Below are 22372 nucleotides of genomic sequence, written 5' to 3'. Positions count from 1 at the left end.
TATGAACAGAATACCCTTTGTTTTGCCTGGAAAGTGACAAACTGAATGCCTAAGTTTCTTCCCATCATCTCTGCCACATATGATTTCCCAAAGACCTCACTTCCAAGCTTATTCTCCAGGGCTTCACTAAGGAATGAAAACCAGAGAACAGTTGAGCTCAACAACATCTGAGGTTAAAAATGCAAGAAAACATTAACATGCAAGTAATGGTCCAAATACTCAAGATTCATGTTAAATGAATTCAATTATTGTACATGAGATTTCAATGATGAGTAGGGCTTTGGGCATACCAAATTATCACACAAATCATTGCCTTTTGAGACTTTGGATACTTTTACAGTTTAATTTGCAAACAGAATTTATATAACAAATTATTTTTAACCAAATCATATTTTGAAAACTGTTTATATAGAAAACCCAGGGAATAAAGTGAATTTTTCATTGTGGAAGGCCTTAAATTACATTATTACAGTAGAAAATACAGGAGGTAGAAGATAACTGAAAAGACTAATGCAACATTAGATTCAAATCTATAGCTCCTGTAGCTACTTAAAACATGGTTTTAGAAACTAAACCCAACATTTCCAGTAACCATAGAAATAGTTAAAATAAAATTTGCCATGAAAGCCCTTATATCATGCTTGATATAGGGAGGTAGGAAGATGTAAGAACCAGGACACATGAGACATGACATTTATCTACAACTCCTGTTTGCTTTACTAGAGGGTGTAGTTTCAAATTCAGTCACCTTCTTCAGCTTCAGACTCAGATTCTAGAAAGGGGGAAAAAATGTAGTCAATCATTATATAATTAACAGAAAGCAAAAGTCCTCATTCAAAACTTTATTTTAGTCAGGAAATTTTGTTAACAATGTATTTATATGAGAACAATTAAGCATTTGTAGATCTCAAAATTCTTATTTATTAAATGTCGAATATTTCAATTTTTCTTCTAAGGATGCTCAGTATATATTACAGTGGAGTCATCAAAAATACCCCAATAATTTAAAGTCTAGTTTTCTCACCTGCCTTAAAGTGAGTATTTGCAGATCTGTCAAAATTAAACAAGTATCTGTACTCTATAGGTATAAAATGGTATTGGAATGAAGGAAGGCAGCATGTGTGTGAAGCGAATTAAAATACTTCATTAAACAAAGAGCACAAAGGAAAACACTCACCTTCTTCGGCATTTTTGAGCCACTCTACAAACTTCTTCATTTGCTCAAGGAAGACACTTTTGCCCTTTGCAACATGAGCATCTTTATACCACTTCAGAATGGGCTCTTCACTCAGGACTTCAGCTGTACAGAAGAGTTGTTATTACATTCTGGGAGTTTTACTTCTCAGTCTTAGGCAGAGTCAGAACCCATCCCAGGTGCAAAAATGCCCTCAAGGCAAAAAAAATCTTATGGTCATGTTAAGGAAAAACATTCATTTTTGTTGCCTACAAAAAGTAAATCTATCCAGGGCCTCCCTGGTGGTGCAAGGGGTTAAGCACTGTACTATGAAGCAATCTGCAGCCTCTGCAGCAGGAGTTCGATCTCCGGCCCGCCAGGGAGAAACCCACATGGTGCAGCAGACCTCTCCTGTCTCATCCGCTGCTCCTGTCAGCAGTATATTTCAGTCAATGTGCCTGTTCTGTTCCCCACTCTGTCTCTGGTGGATCCTCTCACCCCCCACATCTCTGGCCTGTGCCCCAGCTCTTGTATGCATAAATAAATTTAAATCTTAAAAAAAAAAAAGAAAAAGAAAGTTAATCTATCCAAACATTCTTAAATGGTTTCTTCAATAACAATTAAAAAAAAATAGAAAAGATGAAATGAGACCTATATTAAAAAAACTTGTAAATCAACTTGTTGCCAAAGTATGACCCTAACTAAAACTAGTAAAAAAAACCCAAAAACTGATTAAAACAATGATTTTTCTTAACTGAAGACAATTTTGCCTCCACTGGGACATCTATGTCTAGGCATTTCTGGTTGTCACCCTGGGAAAGAGGTGCTACTGGCATTTAACAGGACTCAGGGATGCTGTTAAACATTCTACAACGCACAGGATTGTTACTTACCTGAATTACATGAACCAAAGTATCAGAATTAGATTGATAAAACCACTTATGTTAAATGATCAAGGGCATGTAAGAGAATTTGGTAAATGTTTCAGATACAAAAGTAATACTGTAGTTTTTTTTTTACAAAGACTGTGTACTTTGTAGCTTTATACTGTAAAATTTAAGAATTAAATGAAGGTTTCTATGATTGATTTGTTTCCAAAGAACCTGACTGGGAGGAAGTGGGGATATATACTTGGGAAACCTAACCACAAACTGTTAACTACTATTTTAAGAATGGGATATTTGCGATTCATTACAGCATTCTTTCTTAAAAATTTAAATTCTGGGATGAGAGTAGATTTCTGTTCTAAATTTAGAATCATCAATGAAAACATTTACTGGATCAAAGCTGGTCTGATTTATGCAGAAATTTAGAGTCATTACCACTGACAATTACCACAACAAATCTCCCCCCCCATCCCCCGCCCCCTTTCTTTGTTAAAGGCTTCAAACCAGCTTTCTATTTTTGAAATTGGGACCAATACTTGAAAGAGGATGTTTTACAGAAACATTCTGAACTGCTGCAAATAAAGACCACTTTGGGTAGAGGGAGGGCAAAAGGAAGTTGACTTCTTACAGGCCATGGACTAGAAAACTAGTTAAGAGCATAAGAAGCAAAGTCTGAGACTGAATCAAGAAATGTGGTATATATACACAATGGTATACTACTCAGCAATCAAAAAGGATAAATGCATGCCATTCACAGCAACATGGATGAAGCTGAATGGGATTAATGCTCAGTGAAATAAGGCAGAAGAAAAAAGAAAAATATTGGATGGTTTCACTTATAGGAGGAATATAGAGGAACCAAATAAGGGATCAGGAAAACAAACCTAAACCCTCCCCAAATTAACAGGCAACTATGAATCGGAGACATTCTGCAGGGGAAGGGGAGGGGAAGAGGTCAAAACAAGGGAGGGAAGAGCACAAAGGACCACGGTGATGGTACACAGGTGAACTGCTTGTGGGAATTTTATGGGGACTACACCTGAGAGGAGAAAGCAAACATTACAAAAATAAACAATGATGGAAAATATACATGAATGAATTAAAAAAAAAAAGGAATGCTTTATATTTTAACTCATCAATAATGTTTCAAGATGTTCTGATATCAGTGCTCTTAAAAACTCAAGTTAATCAGGCAATTTAGTCCTGTGATTATAGTATTTTAGGGAGCTGATTTTCAGACTATTCATTGGAATTAAATCTAAGATTTTTATTAAATGTAGTCACAAAGTTTAAAAAAACTTAAAAATTACCTTTGTAAAAAAGCACCACTATTTTCTGGAAGGCTTTCATGAAATGAATGTTGTCATAGCAATACTCCTGAATCTTCAATAACAGAGTCAGCTCAGACTGTCCTTGAGTAGTAAAGGCAGCAAGTAGAGGGCTGTATTGCTTTTTTAAAGGGAAGGGAGAAAAGATTTAGTCATTCATTATAATGACCACCCATTATAAAATCCCAGTGTATAACAACAACTTTCATAATCACTGTGAATTATGTTTTGAATGAAAATTAAAAATAAAAGCAAACAAATCTACTAGGTAGCTACGTCAAACAAGCAATGCTGCATCAAGGATTATAGAAAATGATCAAGATAACATTTTAGAGAAGGAAAAAACCTTATTTTCCAATTTTCTCTCAAAGCCAACACCAAACTGCAGGTTTAAGCTACTTTCAAACATGTATGTGTTGATTTCTAATCACATAACTCAAAGAACTGTCAGACATTTAAAAAGGTTATCATTAGTTAATGCTCTTTTGTTTACTTAATACCAGGTTTTCTGGATCTCCTAGGAACCTCAAATGTGTAAGTCCTCTTAGAAAATTAGTGACAGTTTACTTATCATCACCTAAAAGCAAAATTAACGTTTCTGTCAAGGTTCAATTCTAATACCTTCAAGTGCTTGATGGCTTGCTCTGCTACAAGCTCCTCTTTTTTGTTCCATTCCACGGTGCTCATTACACTGGACCAGACTATTCCAATGACAACAGGTTCTGGGATGTTGTTCTTTTTCATCTCCTCCTTGACATACAAAATTATCTGCAAAAGAACCCAAATTTAATTACAGTCAGTTTTGATGAGTACATACTCCTCATATCAGACTATTTACAAAAGCACAGAAACACCGTGTTATACAACAGGTAACAACCACCTTCAATTAGAGAACTTTTAGAACTGGAGAGACAGACTTCTAGCTTCAACTTCATAGAGGTCTGTCCATTGACATACTCTGTAAGAGCCCCAAGTGTTGTAATTCTGGACATCAGCAAAGGCACTGAATATAAAAAAGTGGGAGGCAATGACCCAGTATCACATTCTAAAACTCACCGTGGAGTGAGTAAAAATTTTCTTTGCCAAAAAGTTGGCCAATATAAAGATGGTTTATACAAAAAAAATAACTTACATCCTTAAATGGATCACCACGGGACATCTGTTCTTGAAGTTCTTTCTGGAGTTCCTTACGAGCTCCTATGGTTTGCTGATTCCGAACATATTCTGAAAGCTCTTTCAGCCCTGCCTCAGTGAAATACTTCGTGAAGTGTTCAACACTTTGCTTATTGGCAGGAAAAAGTTCCTGAAAGGAGAATTTAATTTGGTTAAATGGTCTTTAAAGATTAAGAAAAACACTATCCCTCTTTTTTTAAAAAAAGATTCATTTATTTATGCATGCAAGAATTGGGGTATAGGCCAGAGGTGCAGGGGGTGACAGGATTCACCAGACAGACTGGGGAGCAGAACAGGAGGATCTACTGAAATACACTGCTGAGGGGAGCATTGGGCCAGACAGGAGAGGTCTGCAGCACCATGTGGGTTAGCTCCCTGGCCAGGGATCAAACTCAAGTTGCAGCGGTGATAGCCTGAAAGCCCTGAGACTGAAGCCTATGCCACCACGGAGGCCCAAGTTCTTGATCACACTAGCCTTGAGAGTTGGCAATAATGGGAGGAAAGAATGCAAAGAACTACAAACAAACCATCAGTCTGTTATCCATGCTGACTTTCCGAAGACTTGCAGCTACTGCATTGATATCTTTTTCGTTTATCCATGATTTAAAGAGTTTTACAGCAAAAGCTGCTGAAACCCCTGTAAAAGAAAAGACCTTACATAGTAGACAAGTATTTTCCTGAATTCCACCCACCCTGTCTCTCCATTTCCTTCCTCCATAGTTTAGTCACACAAAGGATTACTCACTTTATCTTCAAATTTCCCCCAGAATGTCCCCCCTCTGCCTCTGCTAGTCACTTCACGCCACTATCTCCATGCTCCCATCTACTAGTTGTAGATTCTTAGGTTATTTAAACTTTTCTTTTTTAAGATTTATTTTTATTTATGCATACAAGAACTGGGGAATAGGCCAGAGGTGCAGGGTTGCAGGAGTTGGTGAGAGGATACACCAGAAACAGAGTGGGGAGCAGAAGAGGATGATGTACTGAAACACACTGCTGAGGGGAGCAGCAGTAGAGTCAGGAGAGGTCTGCTGTGCCAAGTGGGTTAGCTTCCTGGCGCCGCAGTGGTGAGAGTGCTGAGACTTAACTCCTGTATCACCAGGGAGGCCCCATAAACTGTTTTCTCATATGTAAGATGAGGGTAATGGTTCTGATGCTTGAAAACGTTGAGAATTTAAAAAAGCACATTAAGTATTCAGTACTGTTAGCTTTTAAAAATTATACAGAGTAATTTAACTATGGGTACCACAACAGGGAACTTATTTTCCTTCTCAGCTTAACACTCCCCCCAAAATCACTTTCTCTATTAAAGATGTCACATCTTCCAACTGGAAGTAATCTCCTTCTGGATCTCCACAGCATCTCTTTTTACTTTACAGAATCACATTTTGTCAGGACCCTCGACATTGTTGTATGCGTAAATAAAATCATTAATCCTGGATGCCAATGGCATACATTCAATGTCTAACAAATTCTATGAATCTGTTTTAGTGTGAATAGCTAGCACTAAAGCAATCACATGATTTCTATAAACCACAACTTTTACATCAGTTCATCTTTTACGTTTTGATCTTATTCCACCTGCAGTCAGCTGAAGATGGCTTACCTTCTTTAACCAAATTCTCATTATAAAGGCTATTAAGAATAGATGCGTTGAGTGTTCCGTTAGCCAGAAGAACACCAGTCAACATAGCCAACTTGTTCCTTTCCGACTCTGAAAAACCCTTTAAGAACAGCAGCAGCTAGAAAAGTAAACAGGTAAGGGTTAAAAGAACAACTGCATTATATATTGGTTAAGAATGTGTGATCTAGGGTCCAACCATCTGAGTTTATCTCTGAGCCATAAAACTTGCTGAATGATCTTAGGTAAATTAACGTCTTAGGTAACTTAATCTCTATGCCTCAGTTTCCTCACATGGATCAATACAACTTGCCACCGGATTTTTGTGAATAGTAAATGAATTAGTGACCAAAATAGTACTTGATAAATTCTAAGATTTTCTGTGCACTACATGTACAATAGCTGAGAGTCAATAGCCAGCATACCGAATTCTTTCAGTCTCAACGTTTTAAGCTCTGATCCTCTATACCATCTTCTGAACAAACCTCACCAATGTTTAGCCTCAAATATATTTACCCATTTGTAGGTTACTAACAGAAAATGAGCATAAAATACAGTTCTGTGTTTTACTCACACAGTTAACAGTCTGTAGGACAGATTTGGATTCTTTTCCTATAGTAATGCAAATACAAGATTTTGACTGATGAACTGACCTTCCCATAACTTAATCACCTTTTGCCACTTGTTTGGACACAGAGCTAAGAAATAATGTAGAACAAATTAAATACACGATGAACATATCAAGATAGTCCACCAAAATATCTAGATTTCAAATATGTGGCAGAATTAGAATCTAACATTCCCTCCTTTTTTAACCCTAACCCTTTGTTTTCTACAAAGCGTATTGTTCCTCATACCTTTTTAACTTCATCTTCAAAACCTTTCTCCAGGTATTTGTAGCGCCTGATTAACTTGTTAAAAACCTACAAAGAATAGCAAAGGAGTTTAATGACCAATTCATAAGTACAGACACCAAATTCCTAAAGTATCTGGGTCAGGGGCACTGAGATCTTTTCCATGGTATCTTCAGAACCGCAGAGAAGTTAACTCTTCCACTGGATAGAACAGGTTAGCCAAGCCATTTAAATCAGCTTGAGAAATCTGTCTATTTCCAAACCCTATGCTATACCAAAGCCATTAACTCTCTAATAATCAACTCTTAAGATTTTTACTACCAAATATTAAGACAAGGATTGGTTATTGCTCAAATACAAGTCATTTACCCATTTGTAGGTCAGGAACAGAGTAAGATCTTAAAATACAATTCTGTGTTTCTTAAGTCACATAGAGAACAATCTCTAGGTGAGAAGATTCTCTGAATTCTTTGCCTACAGTAATACAGATATAACTAATATGATCTTGACTGATGAGCAGACCTTCCCATACGCAGAATAATTTAAAGATGGAAATCACAATAGGAAAATGATTTTCCCTATCTAGTCTAAGATTTTCCTTTAAAAAAAAGGGGGGAGGGGGAATCTATTATAGCAGGGGGTAAACAACGAAAGGAGACTTTTTTTTTTTTTTACTATTTTCCTTAACACATTTAAGTTTCTAATTCATAAAACATTGTACCAAGAACAGTTGTCTCAAGTAGTCAATTCAAAATTCCTTCAACCATCTATCTGTAACCTTTTAAAAGCAACCTTTTCTCTAAACATTAGTCATACAGAGTAGCTACCTAAAATAATTTTGTGTCATTTACCTGCGCAAATGCTTGCATGGTCTCTAGGTCTTCTTGTGCTGCGAACACACAGACATCTGTACGCATCATGTCATCTGCCAGTGTACCACCTGGGGCTAAGGCATATTTTACAAAATTTACAGTGACTTTTAAAGTTGGCAGTAATTTCAATTTTATTATCTATAAGGATTCTCATAAAATAATATCACAAAAATTCTAAGAGATGAATTGTAAACAAAGTTAATTTCTCAGTAGGAACGTAACTAGTTGCTTGGGTATATGAAGGGTGAAATAACTTACGTTGAAATAATGTATTTTAATTGTTGAAGTTGGGCAACAGATCAAAAAGTCATTATATTATTCTCTTTAGGGTATGAATATTTTCTAAGTGTTTAATTTTTTAAAGGTTTATTGATAGTAATCTTATAAGACAGATATTTCATATTTCTTACTACAAATTGGTAACACAGTGAAATATTAATTTGATTAGTCATTAGAACACAAGTTCACAAACCTAAGCTCCTGGTTCCTTCACCAAACAATTGTTTAACTGTATGTAAGTTACTGAAACCTCTACTATGCATATATACAAATGGAGTTCTAATTCCATCAGCTTAGCTATGAAGGTCAATATGACTATTAATGTGAAAGCATTTAAAAATATTTTAAAGAGCAATGGAAATGAAATTACCACCACCATTCGAAGATCTCAATGGGACTAGCCACATTCCAAGTGACTGATAGCTACACATGACTAGTGGATAATGTATTGAATAGGGCAGAATTAGACTCTTCGGGTTACAGATGTAGCATTTCGTAAGCCAGAACAAGAAGTAGTGGTTTCTCCAATAACTGAGTGTGTTCAAACACAGGCTGGGAAAAAAACACCAATGGGGGGGTGGGCGGGGGCGGGGTGGGGTGGGCAGGGTATTGTAGACTTAGGCTATAACATCCCCAAATGTTATAGTTCTGAACAGGCTTAAAATATAGAGCTAGGAAGAACAAGGCAATCTGTGATTTTACTATGATTTGGAAAGGAAAAAAGGGGAAGAATACAAAGAGAGAAAGAAAACAACAAAGCCACCCAACTTTGACAGGTTTGTCAAACAGTTCATAGTCTGTATTCTACATAAACTGCATACATCACACTTCCCATAAAACTCACCCAGCATTCCACCAGCCACCAGGATGTCAAAGAGTGTTTCTGCATATCGGCGGTAATCAAGTTTTGCTCCAGAAGCATCAAGAAACTTTGCTACTGCTTCCAAATCAGTACCAGTTTCAGTTAAGCCTTGAATAATACAGTCTTGAAACTGAGTAGGGTCAAACCTCTCTTTTTCATCTGAGGGAAAAAATCCAAAACGTTCAGTTTTAAAAAGCTCACCAGAAGGCCATGAAATCACCACCTTATAAAGCTCTCACTATTGAATAGCTCAACCACATTCATCACAATTTATTTCAACGGCTGGAAAAAACAAATACAAGCTAGATCACTCAAGACCTGCAACACAAGCAAAATATAACAGGAAAACAACATTCTTTGCAAGCACAAGGCAGAATTGCCTAGTCACAACAACTATGTGGCTTTTCTCTTCTTTTCACACACCCACCTCTTAAGTAAGCTAAATGAGCTGCTAGTGACCTACTGCCAGGAGATAAGGTCTACTTGGAATGCTGTATCATTGCCTCTGGGCTTCTCTTAAATTTACAACATTCTCTAAACTTTAGGTAAATTCTATTCCTCAGTTATAACTTTGTTTAAACATTGGAGCTCTTGATTCTTTTCTTTAAATGCCCACAACACTATCGTTTATGTTTTTATAATCACTCATTTGATACTTATTAAGCACTCTTTAGAAAGCTTAATTATTGAGCACCCAATATGACAAACTGCAGAAGACACCTTGCTTTAATCTTGTATCAACCTTGTGAGGCAGTCCATTTTGTTCCCACTATACGAAAGGGAAAGCGAAGGTCAGAGATATTAAGTAATCAAGAGACTAATAACTGTGCAATAGTTAAAACATGAGCTCTGAAGTCAAACTGCCATATTCAAATCCTCATTATAATCTAACTGGATTTGACTAACAAGATTTATTCTTCATGCCTGAATTTCCCTACTGTATATGGTGATTAAGAATAACACCTATTTCATAAAGCTGTTTTATTACATGATATAAATAAAATAGAAAATACTTAGCACAGTGCCTTGAGTACACACTGAGTCTAGTTATCACATACTCTACGAAAGGGTGTGATTTCCCCATTTGGATTAGAGGATATCCTTATTTTCACACAGCACCAAGGTGATCAATTCCTCCACTTGCCCAGGACTTTGTTTTTAGCATGTAAAGACCTATCTCCTGGGATCTACCATCAGACCCAGGCAAATCAGGATGGCTGCCTCAACCTACCCAGGCCATGAGTGAGCTTGATCTGCAACTGGGTAAGTGATAGTGCTCCCTAATGTTAACAAACATCAATAAAACCATATGGTATTATAATTACAGAAATGAGATACCATAATCTACATATTCATTACAAGAATCTATAACATATATCCCTGGGCCTGCAACTCAAGGTAGAAAAACACAATTTATAATCAGTAGTTGACCCTGCTTACCTCAAAATCTCCCTAAGTCAATAATACTGAAAAGTTTTGGGAAAATATCAGGTTCCAAAATATTAGGAAAATAAAATGTACTACAAATCACACCTCAATTTTGTATCATTAGCCAGTGCTTTGCCACAGAATTAGATATACATTTAAGTACCCTCTAACATAAGAGTAGTCAACACAATTTTAGCAACCACTCTTATTGTCTCAAAAATATTTAATTTCAAAAGATATTACAATATGAATACTGTTCCATAATTAACTTCCATGGGTAAAGTATGATATTCATCTCACAAATCTTCACAAAACTTGTGCGAAATTAGTGATCATATTAGCTTTCCTTTTATAAGCCCTTTTCCTTAAGCAAAAGCTTGCTAAAGTGAATTAGTTAATGAAAATGCAGCCAATAATTTTTCTTTTCAAAAAGGTACTTTATCTTCATAATAAGGCCACCCATCAACCCACTCTCATATATATGTTGATATTACAAAACCAAAAGCTTGGGAAAGCAGTAGCAATATTTAGGGTGTATCTTAAGTGCCAGTGAACTTGGAATTCAAGTTCCTTTCTGGTCTTTTCTGTCAACTGCATGCCAGAAAAACCACGATATGAAAGTTAATCTGGAAGTTTGACTAGAGAGAGTATTAAAACATATTTACCTCTTTTTCTGGTTTTAAAACGCTGGCCTGATAGCGTTGGCTTTTGCTGCTTTTGATTATTCATAAAAGACACCCTAGGAAAAGAAAAATAGGGCCTTAAAAATACCCGTGCCATAGTATTCATTTTTAAGACAAAGTAGCAAACCTTGGACTAGTCACAAAAAAATTCAAAGGAAGCGCTTGCTTTCAGCATGGCAGATACACCTGGTGGCAGGCACAAAGATAACCTGTGTTTGGATTAAATACAACTTCCAAATTGTATTTCTCCCTACAAGAAACCCTTTAAAAAGGTGATATGAAATACATTTTAAACGACTTCTCAGCACCACAGTGAATGGGGGCAACCACCAGGCACACACATAATTATTTAGGTTCTTCCTCGTTCCTCTTGAATTCACCTACGTCGTCCTCCATTGGCTCTTAACACCCCAGAAGATTAACAACAGGTTCCTGCCACGGTCAGGAGGTAGCCAGAGCATGCGAGTCAATTTTAAGACACTGTCAAAAGGCGAATTCCTTTTTTCTGAGAGACCTGCTTGCGTGCAGCAACACACCCCACCCCCACCCCGACCCTTTAAGTCGTGCCGGGACCGCAGCGGCCGCCTGCACGGCTCCAGCCTGCAAAGTGCAGAGACCAGGCCCAGCCGCAATCGTCCCGCAGCCCACAATCCAGCCTCCTCCCTGGACAGCCTCCCAGCCCACACCCTCCCGGCTTCCTGCCGGGGACCGCTAGCCCCCCCCCCCACCCCCGACCAGGACCCCTCGGCCACGGCGGGGCGCCGTAGCGACGACCCCTCGCCCTGCCCACTGACCCGGTCGTCGGCGGTGGCCGCCGCAACGAGCGGACCACAGGCGCCGAGGCGCTTCGCGCCGGGGGGCCCGCCGCCCCGTACATCCGCCCGGCCTCCCGCGAAAGCAGCCGCGGTGGAGGCGGCCGCAGTGGTGGTGGCGGCGCCTCCGCCCCGCCCGCCGGAACCCCCCACGCGTACATCACCCAACAGAGGCCGCGGCGGCTTTGTTACCCAGGCCGGGCAGGGCCGGACGGGGGTCGGTCCCCGCCGCGGCGCACACCCGGGCCACGCTGCGGCCCGGGCCGCCGCCCCTCGGCCTCCCCGCTGAGGCGGCCGCCCCGGCCACGAATCCAGGCCCCGGGGCCGGCCCGGCCTCATGCGGCGGCCTCCGTTCAGGCCGATCCACGCCGGCCGCACACGGCCGGCCGCCTCCCTCGCCCTTTGCCCGGCGGTGAGGCGCCGCCGCGTCGGCCCCGAACGGGCGGCCGCCGAGCCTCACCGAATTTAAGGCGAAGAGAAAAGAGCCAGAAATCCCCGATGTGGCGGCAACTGCGGCGGTGTCTCCTCTGCGACCGGAACTAACGCGAGGAGGAGGAGGAGGAGGAGGAGGAGGAGGGAAGAGGAGGGAGGAGGCGCCTCCCACGCCGCGGCCGCCTCCTATCGCGAGATTTCGCCCCCTGGCGCGCTCCCTCGCCCCTCCCGGCCGAGGCCTGGCGCCGCTGCCGTGTCCATTCCTCCGGGAGTGTGGGGTGGGAAAGGCGGAAAAGACAGGGAGGGTGGTTTTAAGGGCTCCTTTCTTCTCAAGTTGGGTTCCAGGGCTCCCGGACACATATCCTGGACTAGCCTCTTCGTCCCTCCGCCGCGTTATCCGACCTCAGTCAGTACACGGACGGGTGGGATGAACCCACGCCCCTCGCCGCCCCGCCAGTCTCGAGGACGCTGGGCACGCCCGCCCGGAGCCGCTGCCAGCGGACCCCTCCTCTAGCAGCCGGAAGTCCAAGCCCAAGGGCGGGGTCGGTGGAGTCTTGGGGCGGAGGCCCATCTTGGTGAAGGGGCCGCGAACCATGCCTCACTCCCACTCTGGCTGGGGTGGCAGGATTCGCCGGGCGGCATTGCTCAGCGGCGCTGGCGCCGCGAATGGTGCACGGCCCTTGGAAGCCTGGGCGAGCCAGATAGGGGGTTCAAAAGAAAATTCTACCCTTTGCGGCCGCTGGAGCTGGAAGAGTGGTCTCTCTTCCCTCCTGAGTGTGGTATTTGTGGGACAGGAGAGCATTAGAACCCCCTGGAGGATTTATTAAAACACAGGTTGCTGGGCCTCATCCGCAGAGATTGTGTTGGTCTGGCGTGGGACTGAAGGGACATTTCTAACAAGTTCTCTGAGATGCACGTGCTGCTGTACTAGGGGTTGCACTTTAACACTGTTAGGGGGAAAAGGAAGTCCTAAAGCTAATCCCATACAGGCTTTGTGGACTCCACCCCCACCCCAGGCCAAAGCCAAAGACACTGGGAACTCCAAATCCCATCACCACCAAAGGGAAGGTGGCTGGGACCTGAGGGTGGGGTTAAGCAGCCAGATTTGGTATAAAGCCAGACACGTGGGCTTTGGAGGGGTCCCCCATTTTGGCTCTCCGCCAGTTCGCAGCGTCCAGCCAGCTCTAAGAGTGCTTTTTGGGTTTCCAGGTCGTGGGATCGGGTAGGACGCATTAAAGACTATTTCCCTATTTTCTCCCTGAGTTGTACATTTCCTTAATTCCCTTTCCCTTGTAAATAAACCTTTTATTAACCTTTTGTGTGTGCCTGTAGTGGAGTATTAATAAGTCCCTTTTAAGCGCGCCGGTGAGGACCCACAGCCAGGCAACCCGTTCAATATCGGGGCTGCCCTAGAACAGCTGGCACCCAACGTGGTTTCCAAGCTTCACCTGTGGTTGACCAGCCCAAAGTAATTTTTCTTGTGTTGGTTACCATACGCTGCCCTATAACAACACCACTGAACGAGGGCCTCCCCGGTGGTGCAAGGGATTAAGACGCAACCTATGAAGCTATCTGCAGCCACTGCAGCAAGAGTTGGATCCCCGGCCAGAGGGCTACCCACATGGCGCAGTAGACCTCTCCAGTCTCGACCGCTGCTTCCCTCAGCAGTGTATTTCAGTAGATCTGCCTGTTCTGTTCCCTCCTGTGTCTCTGGTGAATTCTCTCACCCCCTCACACCTCTCCTCTGTCCTGTACCCTAGTTCTTGCATGCGTGCATTAAATAAATAAATAAATAAATAAATAAATAAAAAACAACCACTGAATGAGCTGGTGTAGCATTAGAGAGCTGGGAATGAGATAATGGGTGTGAAAAGCACCTTCGACACATTAAAACTATACTAATAGAGTTGCACAGGATATACTTCCCCCCATGTTTGTACTATAGTCATTTATATTTCCATCTACTTCCATCTCCCGAAGAAGCAAGAACAGTTTGTCCCTAAATTCGCCCTCCCTGGAACCTACTTTTCTTTCTTATGTTTTGGTAAGTTAGTCTACTTGATCTCTTTTGTTTAACGTTCTACCCGTCCCAACTTAATGGAAAAAATTATCAGAGTTCATTCCTGGAGTTATCGCCAAATCTGGTGATCTTTTTCAGTATTCACACACCTTGCCTCCTCCTCTTAGCATGATTGAGGGGCACCCAGGGGCCCCAAGCTGTTAAAGGATACAACACTCTAAAGGGGTCTGGCCAGCTGTGCACAAAGGAAAGGAGGCAGATTCTGCGAAAGTCCCTTAATAGAGTGCATAAAGAGAAAGAATAAAAGACATTCCTAATAATAGTTTCCCAGTAACACCTCCTCCCCAAATTATCCGGCCTCTCATGAGAAATGTCCAGGCAAATAGGGTTGGCCTAAAGCAGGATTCTTGAGTCTTGAAAGCTTGCCACAGGTGTAAGTTACTGTCTGGTGGGACACCATAAGGAGGGACACAAAAGTACAAATCAAGGTAGCGGCTGCCATTGTCTCTGGCGAGGTCAGTCTCCTGTGTGTTTCTCACCCACACATCTCTTCCAAGTCTACTATGTGTCTTCCTCAAGTCTCCCCAACAATACCAGGGTGCAAGTTGGGTTACAGAAGCAAGAGCCCCCTAGAGCCCACTTGCATTCCATGCTATATAGTTTCACCTGCTCAACTTCACTAGTTCCCAGTAGCTTGCCTGTTCAGGAAGTCCTGTTCATGGCACACTGGAACCTGTAATCCATGACAACTGCTTGTAAATGGGGTGAGTAAAATGGTACCTTCCTTCCAGGCAAGTGTATCTAACACTGAGTGTATATAGGGTGTTACCTATCTCCTCAAAACTTTATTCCAACTGTCCTGGTTACCTCTCTGAATATTAATTGCTAACACTTTTTATATATTAAACTGTTTTTCTTTTCTCATGCTTTCATTAAACAAGTATTTCTTGAGTTCAGGTTCTGTGTCCTCCCTCTGTGCTGAGGGAGTAGTAGTGGGAAGGTCCTGAGATAGGAAGGAAAATCTCTATCCTGTTGGAGAAATTGAAAGAAACTCCTGTGAGTGGAGTTTGTGGGAGCACAGGAAAGTGGCAAGAGACATGTAGATCTCAAAATTTACCCCCAACCTTTTTCTTAAGTGCCCAATCCACATTATCTTGTAACTTGATTGGAATGCCAAACTAAATACTCAGTACTGTAGATTATTCTTCTCCCAAAACTTTTTTTCTCATTTCTGAAGTTCTGTTAAAGATGTTTCACTAATACAAATAAGAGATACTTGGACCTCCTTGGTGGTGCAAAGGGTTAAGACGCAACCTATGAAGGGCCTCCCTGGTGGCGCAGCGGTTGAGCGCTGGGTTGCAAAGCTGCCCGCAGCATCGGTTTGATCCCCGACTGCTCCCCGGCCACCGGAGGAGGGTCCCACATGGTGTGCCACATGGCGCGCAGACCTCTCCTGCCGCCAGCTGTTCCCCTCAGCAGTGTACTTCGGTCCTTCTGCCTGCTCTGCTCCCCGCTCTGGCTCTGATGAATTCTCTCGCCCTCACATGCTTCTGACTGTACCCAGTGCTTGTATAAATAAATAAAAATAAATTTTTTTTTAAAAAAAAGACGCAACCTATGAAGCTATCTGCAGCCATATGAAGCTATCACTGCAGCGTGAGTTCTATGCCCAGCCAGGGAGTAACCAACATGGTGCAGCAGACCTCTCCTGGCTTGCCCGCTGCTCCCCTCAGCAGTATGTTTCAATACATCTGCCTGTTCTGCTCCCCACTCTGTCTCTGGTGGGTCCTTCACCCCCCACATCTCAGGCCTACTCCCCAGCTCTTATATGCATGAATGGATGAATCTTTAAAAAAAATAAGAGATATTTTCATACAGCAGGTATGTATCATATATTCTTGTAAGGACTTTGTAATTAATCTCATTTAATCCTCAAAACTACCCTATGATCTAGAAACTGTTATTAGCCCCATTTTATAGATGGGAAAACTGAGGCATAGAGAAATCAAAAACTTGCCCAAGGTCATAAAGCTAGTAAACTGAAGAGCTCAATTCAAACCTAAGCATCTGACTCCACCACTATACTACACTACTTTGCCACCAAGTCCTTTTTGCTTATCCACTCAAATATTTATTGCGCTAGAGATCACTAGAAATTACAGAGGTGACTAGTCATACCTGTTCCCTCATAAAACTTAACTTTTATATTTGTCACTTTTCTCATTTTTTACTACTACCATTTTGATTTAAGTTATTACCCCTAACTGGGACTTTTGCAATAACTTCCTAACTGCTATGGCTTTCTTCAATCTTCTAGAATAATCTTCCCTGAATGTACCCTAAATCATTTCTCTCCACTGTTTAAATGCCTTGGTTTGTACTCAAGAACACCTAGCTCTGACCAATGTTTTTTTTACTTTTACTTACTATCATATCAGTGGTTCTCACCTGTTATTACCATCTGTTGTGGCTTTTGACTAAAAACTTTATAAAAGTAGCAAGATGAGTTCTTTAAAAATTAAAGCAGCTTGAGGTTTATTATAACATCATCTTCACTCATTGCATTCTTACATATATCTTGAAAATAAAGGAGGGTGGGGAATTATGGGGAATTATTTATGGCAAGCAGTCTGTCTTACCTATGCTCTCGGGTTGTGCCCATGGGAGTAGCTGCACCATGGAAGTAGGTACAGTGAACTGGCATGGAAAATGTTCTAATTATAGAGCAGAAAAAGTTTTCAAACAGCTGAATTTTATGCCTTAGTCAACCTGGACACACCAAGTGTTCTCTCTTCTTGAGATATCCTTCTTCATTTTCTACGGTCAAAATTCTGCTTCCTATTTCAAACCTTATCTCAAATAATTACCTTTAACCTTAAGCCTTTCTTAGTCACTAAAGCTGATGTGAACATGTTACTGGAAAGCTGCTAAAAGCTGCACCCAGCGGGTCCTTGAGTACTTCATTCAAGAGTGTAATGAAGGGACAATTGGAGACACCAAGTGGAGGAGACAAGAGGAGATCAAGGGGAGACAAGAGGATTGGGATTTATTACAATTGATAAAACAAGAGATAACTCCAGAGACCCCCTTTAGTAGTTGTCTCTCTGATTAAAGACTTAGTTGGGTTTTTATAGAATTCAGGGCCTTTGGGTAAGAAGCAAACAAGGATAGGTCACAGCTGGATGGTTTTCTTCTTGTAAGTTTGGTACAGTGTTTCTCTGGCACCTGCACAGTAGCTGTAAATGCCTCATCATCATATGTCACATGTTCAGTGAATGGAAGTCAAATCCCAGCCAGAGGAGAGGATTTTAGTGTTCTAATTCTAGTCCTCTGACTACTGTGGGTCACTACTTTTGGCTGTGTGTGCCTCATGAATTCCCCAGCAATATAGTTGCTATCTATCTGAGGAGAAAGGCCAACCTCCATCTTTGAAAACTTGTTAAGGCCTAAGGCTGCCTCAGAAAAAAAAATGTTGTCATTGTTCAGTGCCTTGTCATTGGTTATTTAGATTTATAATGCTCCGTTATCATATATTTGGATATATGGTATATATATGATATATACCATATATTCGGATATCATATATCCGTTATCATATATCATACCTTGGTTATTTAGATATGTAATGCTCCGATAATTCTTTAGTGGCTAAACTTACTTGCCAGATGTCGTGTATAAATATAACGAAATTTTAGCAACATTCAAGACAATGTATTATGATAAAAGTATTTTGGAACTTCCCTTCATCACTGATAGACCAGATGAACTTCCCTCCTTTGAATTAAGACTCATTTCATGAATGAAAATATTTCATTAATCGCTCCCAGCATTAATCACTATTACATTTGTGTAGACTTCATCAGTGAAGCCATACAAGTCTGGGCTTTCCTTTGGGGAAAGATTTTTAATTAATAATTTAATCCCTTGTTATAGTTTTGTTCATATTTTCTATTTCTTCATGAATCAGCTTTGGTAATTTATATCTTTCTAGGAATTTATCCTTTTATCTACATTGTCTAATTTGTTGGCATAAAATTGTTCATGATATCCTTTTATAATCCTTTAACTTAATATTTGTAAAGTTGGTAGTGATATCTCTTGTTAATTCCTGATTGTGGTAATTTGAATCTTTTCCTTTTTTTTCTTGTTTAATATCACTAGGGGACTATTGGATTTTTGATGCTTTCAAAGAAGCAAAATCTTCTAGTTTCATTGATTTTTCTGGTTTTTTTTTTCCATTTCATTGATTCCTACTCTGATCTTTAGTATTCCCTTCTTGACAAGAATGTTTTTCATCAATAAAGATCCCTCAATTTGTTGTTGGCCTTTGGTTGATTTCCAGACTTCTAAAATGGCTTTGGACACTTTTCTCCAGTTTTTTTTTTTTTTCCTTAAGATTTATTTATTTATTTATTTATACAAGCATTGGGTACAGTCAGAGGCGCAGGAGGGTGAGAGAATTCACTAGAGCCAGAGCGGTGAGCAGAACAGGCAGAGTGACGAAATACACTGCTAATGGGAGCAGCTGGGCAGCAGGAGAGGTCTGCGCGTCATGTGGGACCCTCGCCCGGCAGCCAGGGATCGAACCGGCGCTGCAGAGGCTGCGGGCAGCTTCACAGCCCAGCGCTCAACCGCTGCGCCGCCAGGGGAGCCCCGATAAACATTTCTTTTTTAAGGGCAAATAAGAATAGATCTTTATTCCGACAACTAAGAACATTCATTGGGTTTGTTTCAAAAAGCACATCACTTCCCTTGGAAAATGATCTGCAAAAAATATTTTGTACTTTTATGCTTTAGGTAAAAGATAGTAGAACACCTTAGAACCTGACTTAAATACTACTATATCAAATACATATACTTATCTTACACAATATTTGCATACACATATATGTATGTGTGTGTGTTTGTGTGTGTGTGTCTAGAAGTATTTTCATAGACTCCACAACATTTTTACAATGAGAAAGCTTTGAGGAGTGGCAAGATTTCAAATAATTTCATTTTTTATGAAAATGTGCTGAATATAATTTAGTGGCTAGCAATCTCATATATACTTTTATTTGCTGCACAGAATGATTTTAATAGCTATGATTTTAACAGATACTTTACTATTAATAGTAGTCATATTATTCAGAGAACTCTATTTGTTATAATCAAGATAATGAAAAGCAAAAATAAACATTGCTGATTATCTGAATATTTTAGTAAAATTTGGTAAATAGGCTATTTCTTAAAAGTGATTTCTCTTCTGTTAAACATATGTACTTTATTTAGGTTTTGAGGCTTAGGGATTTAAGAAAACTGGTATTTTTCTATTCCCTCTCTCTTGCTCTTTCACCCCTTACTCCACTCCCTCTCTACAATAATGGATGAGAGATAAGGTGAAAACTCTTTGCTCCTATAAAGTTTATTTAGAAAATAGTTTGCGGTAACTTACTAAGTAAATATTTTGGATGACCATAATATTTACATTATAAGTTATATACCATTCAAGATATTTATTAAAAAACAAAATCCAACAAGGTCTACTATGATGGCATATATAATAATTGTTAGCTATAGGATAATCTAGGTAGGGCTATTTATTCCTTATTAATTCATATCTGTTAGTACACTAAAGTATAACTAAAGAACAATAAATATTACTGATGACCCACATATAAACATCTCTGTGTCAGAAAATTATCTCAAATGTTGAACTGTTGCTTGTCATATCTAGATGGCCATCTTTCTTTGATGTCTTTTTATAACCTAAATCTCACATTTCGGGGTCCTTGTGTGATGTAAAGTTATTTACCAAAAAATGGAAAACCAACTAAAATAATAGAATTTAGTCACTGCTTTATAATAATTATAAATAATAATAAATAATAATAATAATAAAGCAGTTAGTAATGGTAAGATTAGCAGCAGCAGTAACACTACTAGCAGTAATAGTAAAATACTATTGCTACTACTTGGTGTGTACTTTTATTAGTACTAGTAATAGAGGGATCATAGTAGAGGGTTTTACTGTTCACATGCATTTTACAATTCTTCACAGCAATTTTGTGAGCAAGTAGGGTTGTTTTACTTCCAAAGTAAACTATAATATAATGGCTATATTATAGTTCTTCTTCTTCTTCTTCCAAAGATCACCGATTACCATTAAATAAATTTAATGTCAACTTATTTAATGCAAAAAATAGACTTTGTCTCATGATGCGTTTCAGGATCTACTCTTATGATGAATTAAATTAGAATTCAATTTAATTAAAACAACGTTGGAGGATTTCTTAGGTCTTTCTTGGATACAAATAATTTTCTTTTAAATCATTTTTTAAAAACTGACCAGTACAGAAGTGGTAGCCTCAGAGTATGTATACAATAAGACTCATCCACCTAGGGATTCCCAGCATGAGGTGACTTGTTATAGGAAACACTGAAGTAAAATTTTAACAGGGTGGTCCCAAGGAAAGGGCAGTTTCCAAGGGAGGGTGGAGCTGAGTAGGGAGAAGAAGCATTTTGGATGATCATAATATTTACATTATAAGTTATATACCATTTAAGATATTCATTAAAAAACAAAATCCAACAAGGTCTACTATGATGGCATATATAATAATTGTTAGCTATAGGATAATCTAGGTAGGGCTATTTATTCCTTATTAATTCATATCTGGAGAAGAGACTGGAGAGACTGGAAAGGAAGGAAGCAGGATGGAGAGCCAGAAGGAGACCTGGAGGAGGCACCTGGAGCAGAGGGAAACGTGAAGATACTGCGCTTGCCTTTTGGTTGTGGACTGAGTGACACAGATGTGGGTGAAAGACCCATGGGGAGGACAACGACAACTTTTATCTTAATTTTGTTTTGCTCTTTTCCCTCCAGACTTGTTTGGTTGTTTCTGATCCTTTTCTGTGGGTCCCCACTGGAAGATGCTTTGGACTTGTGGCAGGCTTTGGGGCCTTGCTCTGGGCCAATCCTGCTTGGGTGGACTTTTACCCATGAGGGGATGGGTGATTTTGGGTGCTTGATTTAGAAGCTATATTCTTTGCCTTTCCTGTATTGTTTACTAATTGTATTGAAGTTCCTTTTAATTAAAGTCTCATATGATTTGTGTTGATGAGGCAGATGGCAGAACCTATTTAGAGCAGGCAGGTTTGTGGGGTCTGGGGTGGCCCTCTCCCTGCCCTGTTCTTCCCAGTTTCTCTGCATCTGGAGGGAGCCCATGTGATGACAGAGGCAGAGATTGGAGAGATGCAGCTGCGTGCCAAGCAAAGTCAAGGAATGCCGGGAGCCACCAGAAGAGGCAAGGAAGGATTCTTTCCTGGAAATCATGTCCCCTCCAACACCTTGATTTTGGACTTCAGTCTTCAGAATTATGGGAGGATATTTAATCCACTCAATCTGTGGCATTTTGTTACCCTGTCCTAGGAAACAAACGTAATTGGAAAGATACTGGGTAGCTCAAAGAGTTGAGGACAGAACTAAAGAATCATGCCTTGACATGAAGGAAACTACCATCTCTGAGGATCCCAGCAGCTGAGCTTGTGCATGAGCTCTCCCTCAGGCAATCTGCTTCCAGTGGCCGTTTAACCTTGTGTACCTTGCTCAAGAGTCTAACTCTCTGGAGAAAGCCTCTGACCCAGCTTATCATGTGTCTTTCCCAGCTGCCCGCAACCCGGGGACCAGAGAGCAGGCAACTTCCCAAAGGAAAACACCCCAGGCAGGCAAAAACAAAGGGTGACCACTACACACAATCCATAGCAAAGTCCTTTTTGGGAGAAGTCCTGTTGAATTCTACTCCTGTACTCCGTGAGGGAGTGGGTGGTGACAGTTGTTGAGAAAGATTATCCTGGCACCTATATGCAGAATGGTTTGGAGTAAGACCAGCCAGACAGCTGATGACATCATCTGAATGTGAAGTTAAGGGAGCATGGGTGGCTGTGTGAAGGAAAGAACACTCTAGT

The 22372-nt window shown here is 40.5% G+C and overlaps 1 protein-coding gene across 3 annotated transcripts; it reads right to left on the bottom strand.

Moving 5' to 3' along the window:
- Positions 1-693: 693 nt before the first annotated feature.
- On the bottom strand, positions 694-12543 carry BZW1 (basic leucine zipper and W2 domains 1). 3 transcript variants are annotated; one of them, XM_037523805.2, is made up of 12 exons: positions 12434-12543; positions 11144-11217; positions 9033-9209; positions 7889-7983; positions 7041-7106; positions 6169-6304; positions 5090-5199; positions 4522-4692; positions 4011-4157; positions 3372-3510; positions 1178-1300; positions 694-772 (listed from the first exon to the last, which is right to left on the bottom strand). In XM_037523805.2, exons 2-12 carry the CDS (start codon positions 11205-11207, stop codon positions 741-743), a joined length of 1260 nt encoding a protein of 419 aa, XP_037379702.1. In that variant the 5' UTR covers positions 11208-11217; positions 12434-12543; the 3' UTR covers positions 694-740. The 3 variants fall into 3 exon arrangements, with proteins under 3 accessions (XP_037379702.1, XP_037379701.1, XP_037379703.1); XM_037523804.2 differs by lacking the exon at positions 12434-12543 and adding an exon at positions 11956-12084; XM_037523806.2 differs by lacking the exons at positions 11144-11217; positions 12434-12543 and having other exon boundaries at positions 7978-7983; positions 9033-9110.
- Between the last annotated feature and the right edge of the window lie 9829 nt (positions 12544-22372).

The sequence above is a fragment of the Talpa occidentalis genome, unplaced genomic scaffold, assembly GCF_014898055.3.
Source record: "Talpa occidentalis isolate TD23 unplaced genomic scaffold, MPIMG_talOcc4v2.1 talOcc4.3, whole genome shotgun sequence".
Classification (NCBI taxonomy): Eukaryota; Metazoa; Chordata; class Mammalia; order Eulipotyphla; family Talpidae; genus Talpa; species Talpa occidentalis.
This window is presented reverse-complemented; position numbering and strand designations above follow the sequence as displayed.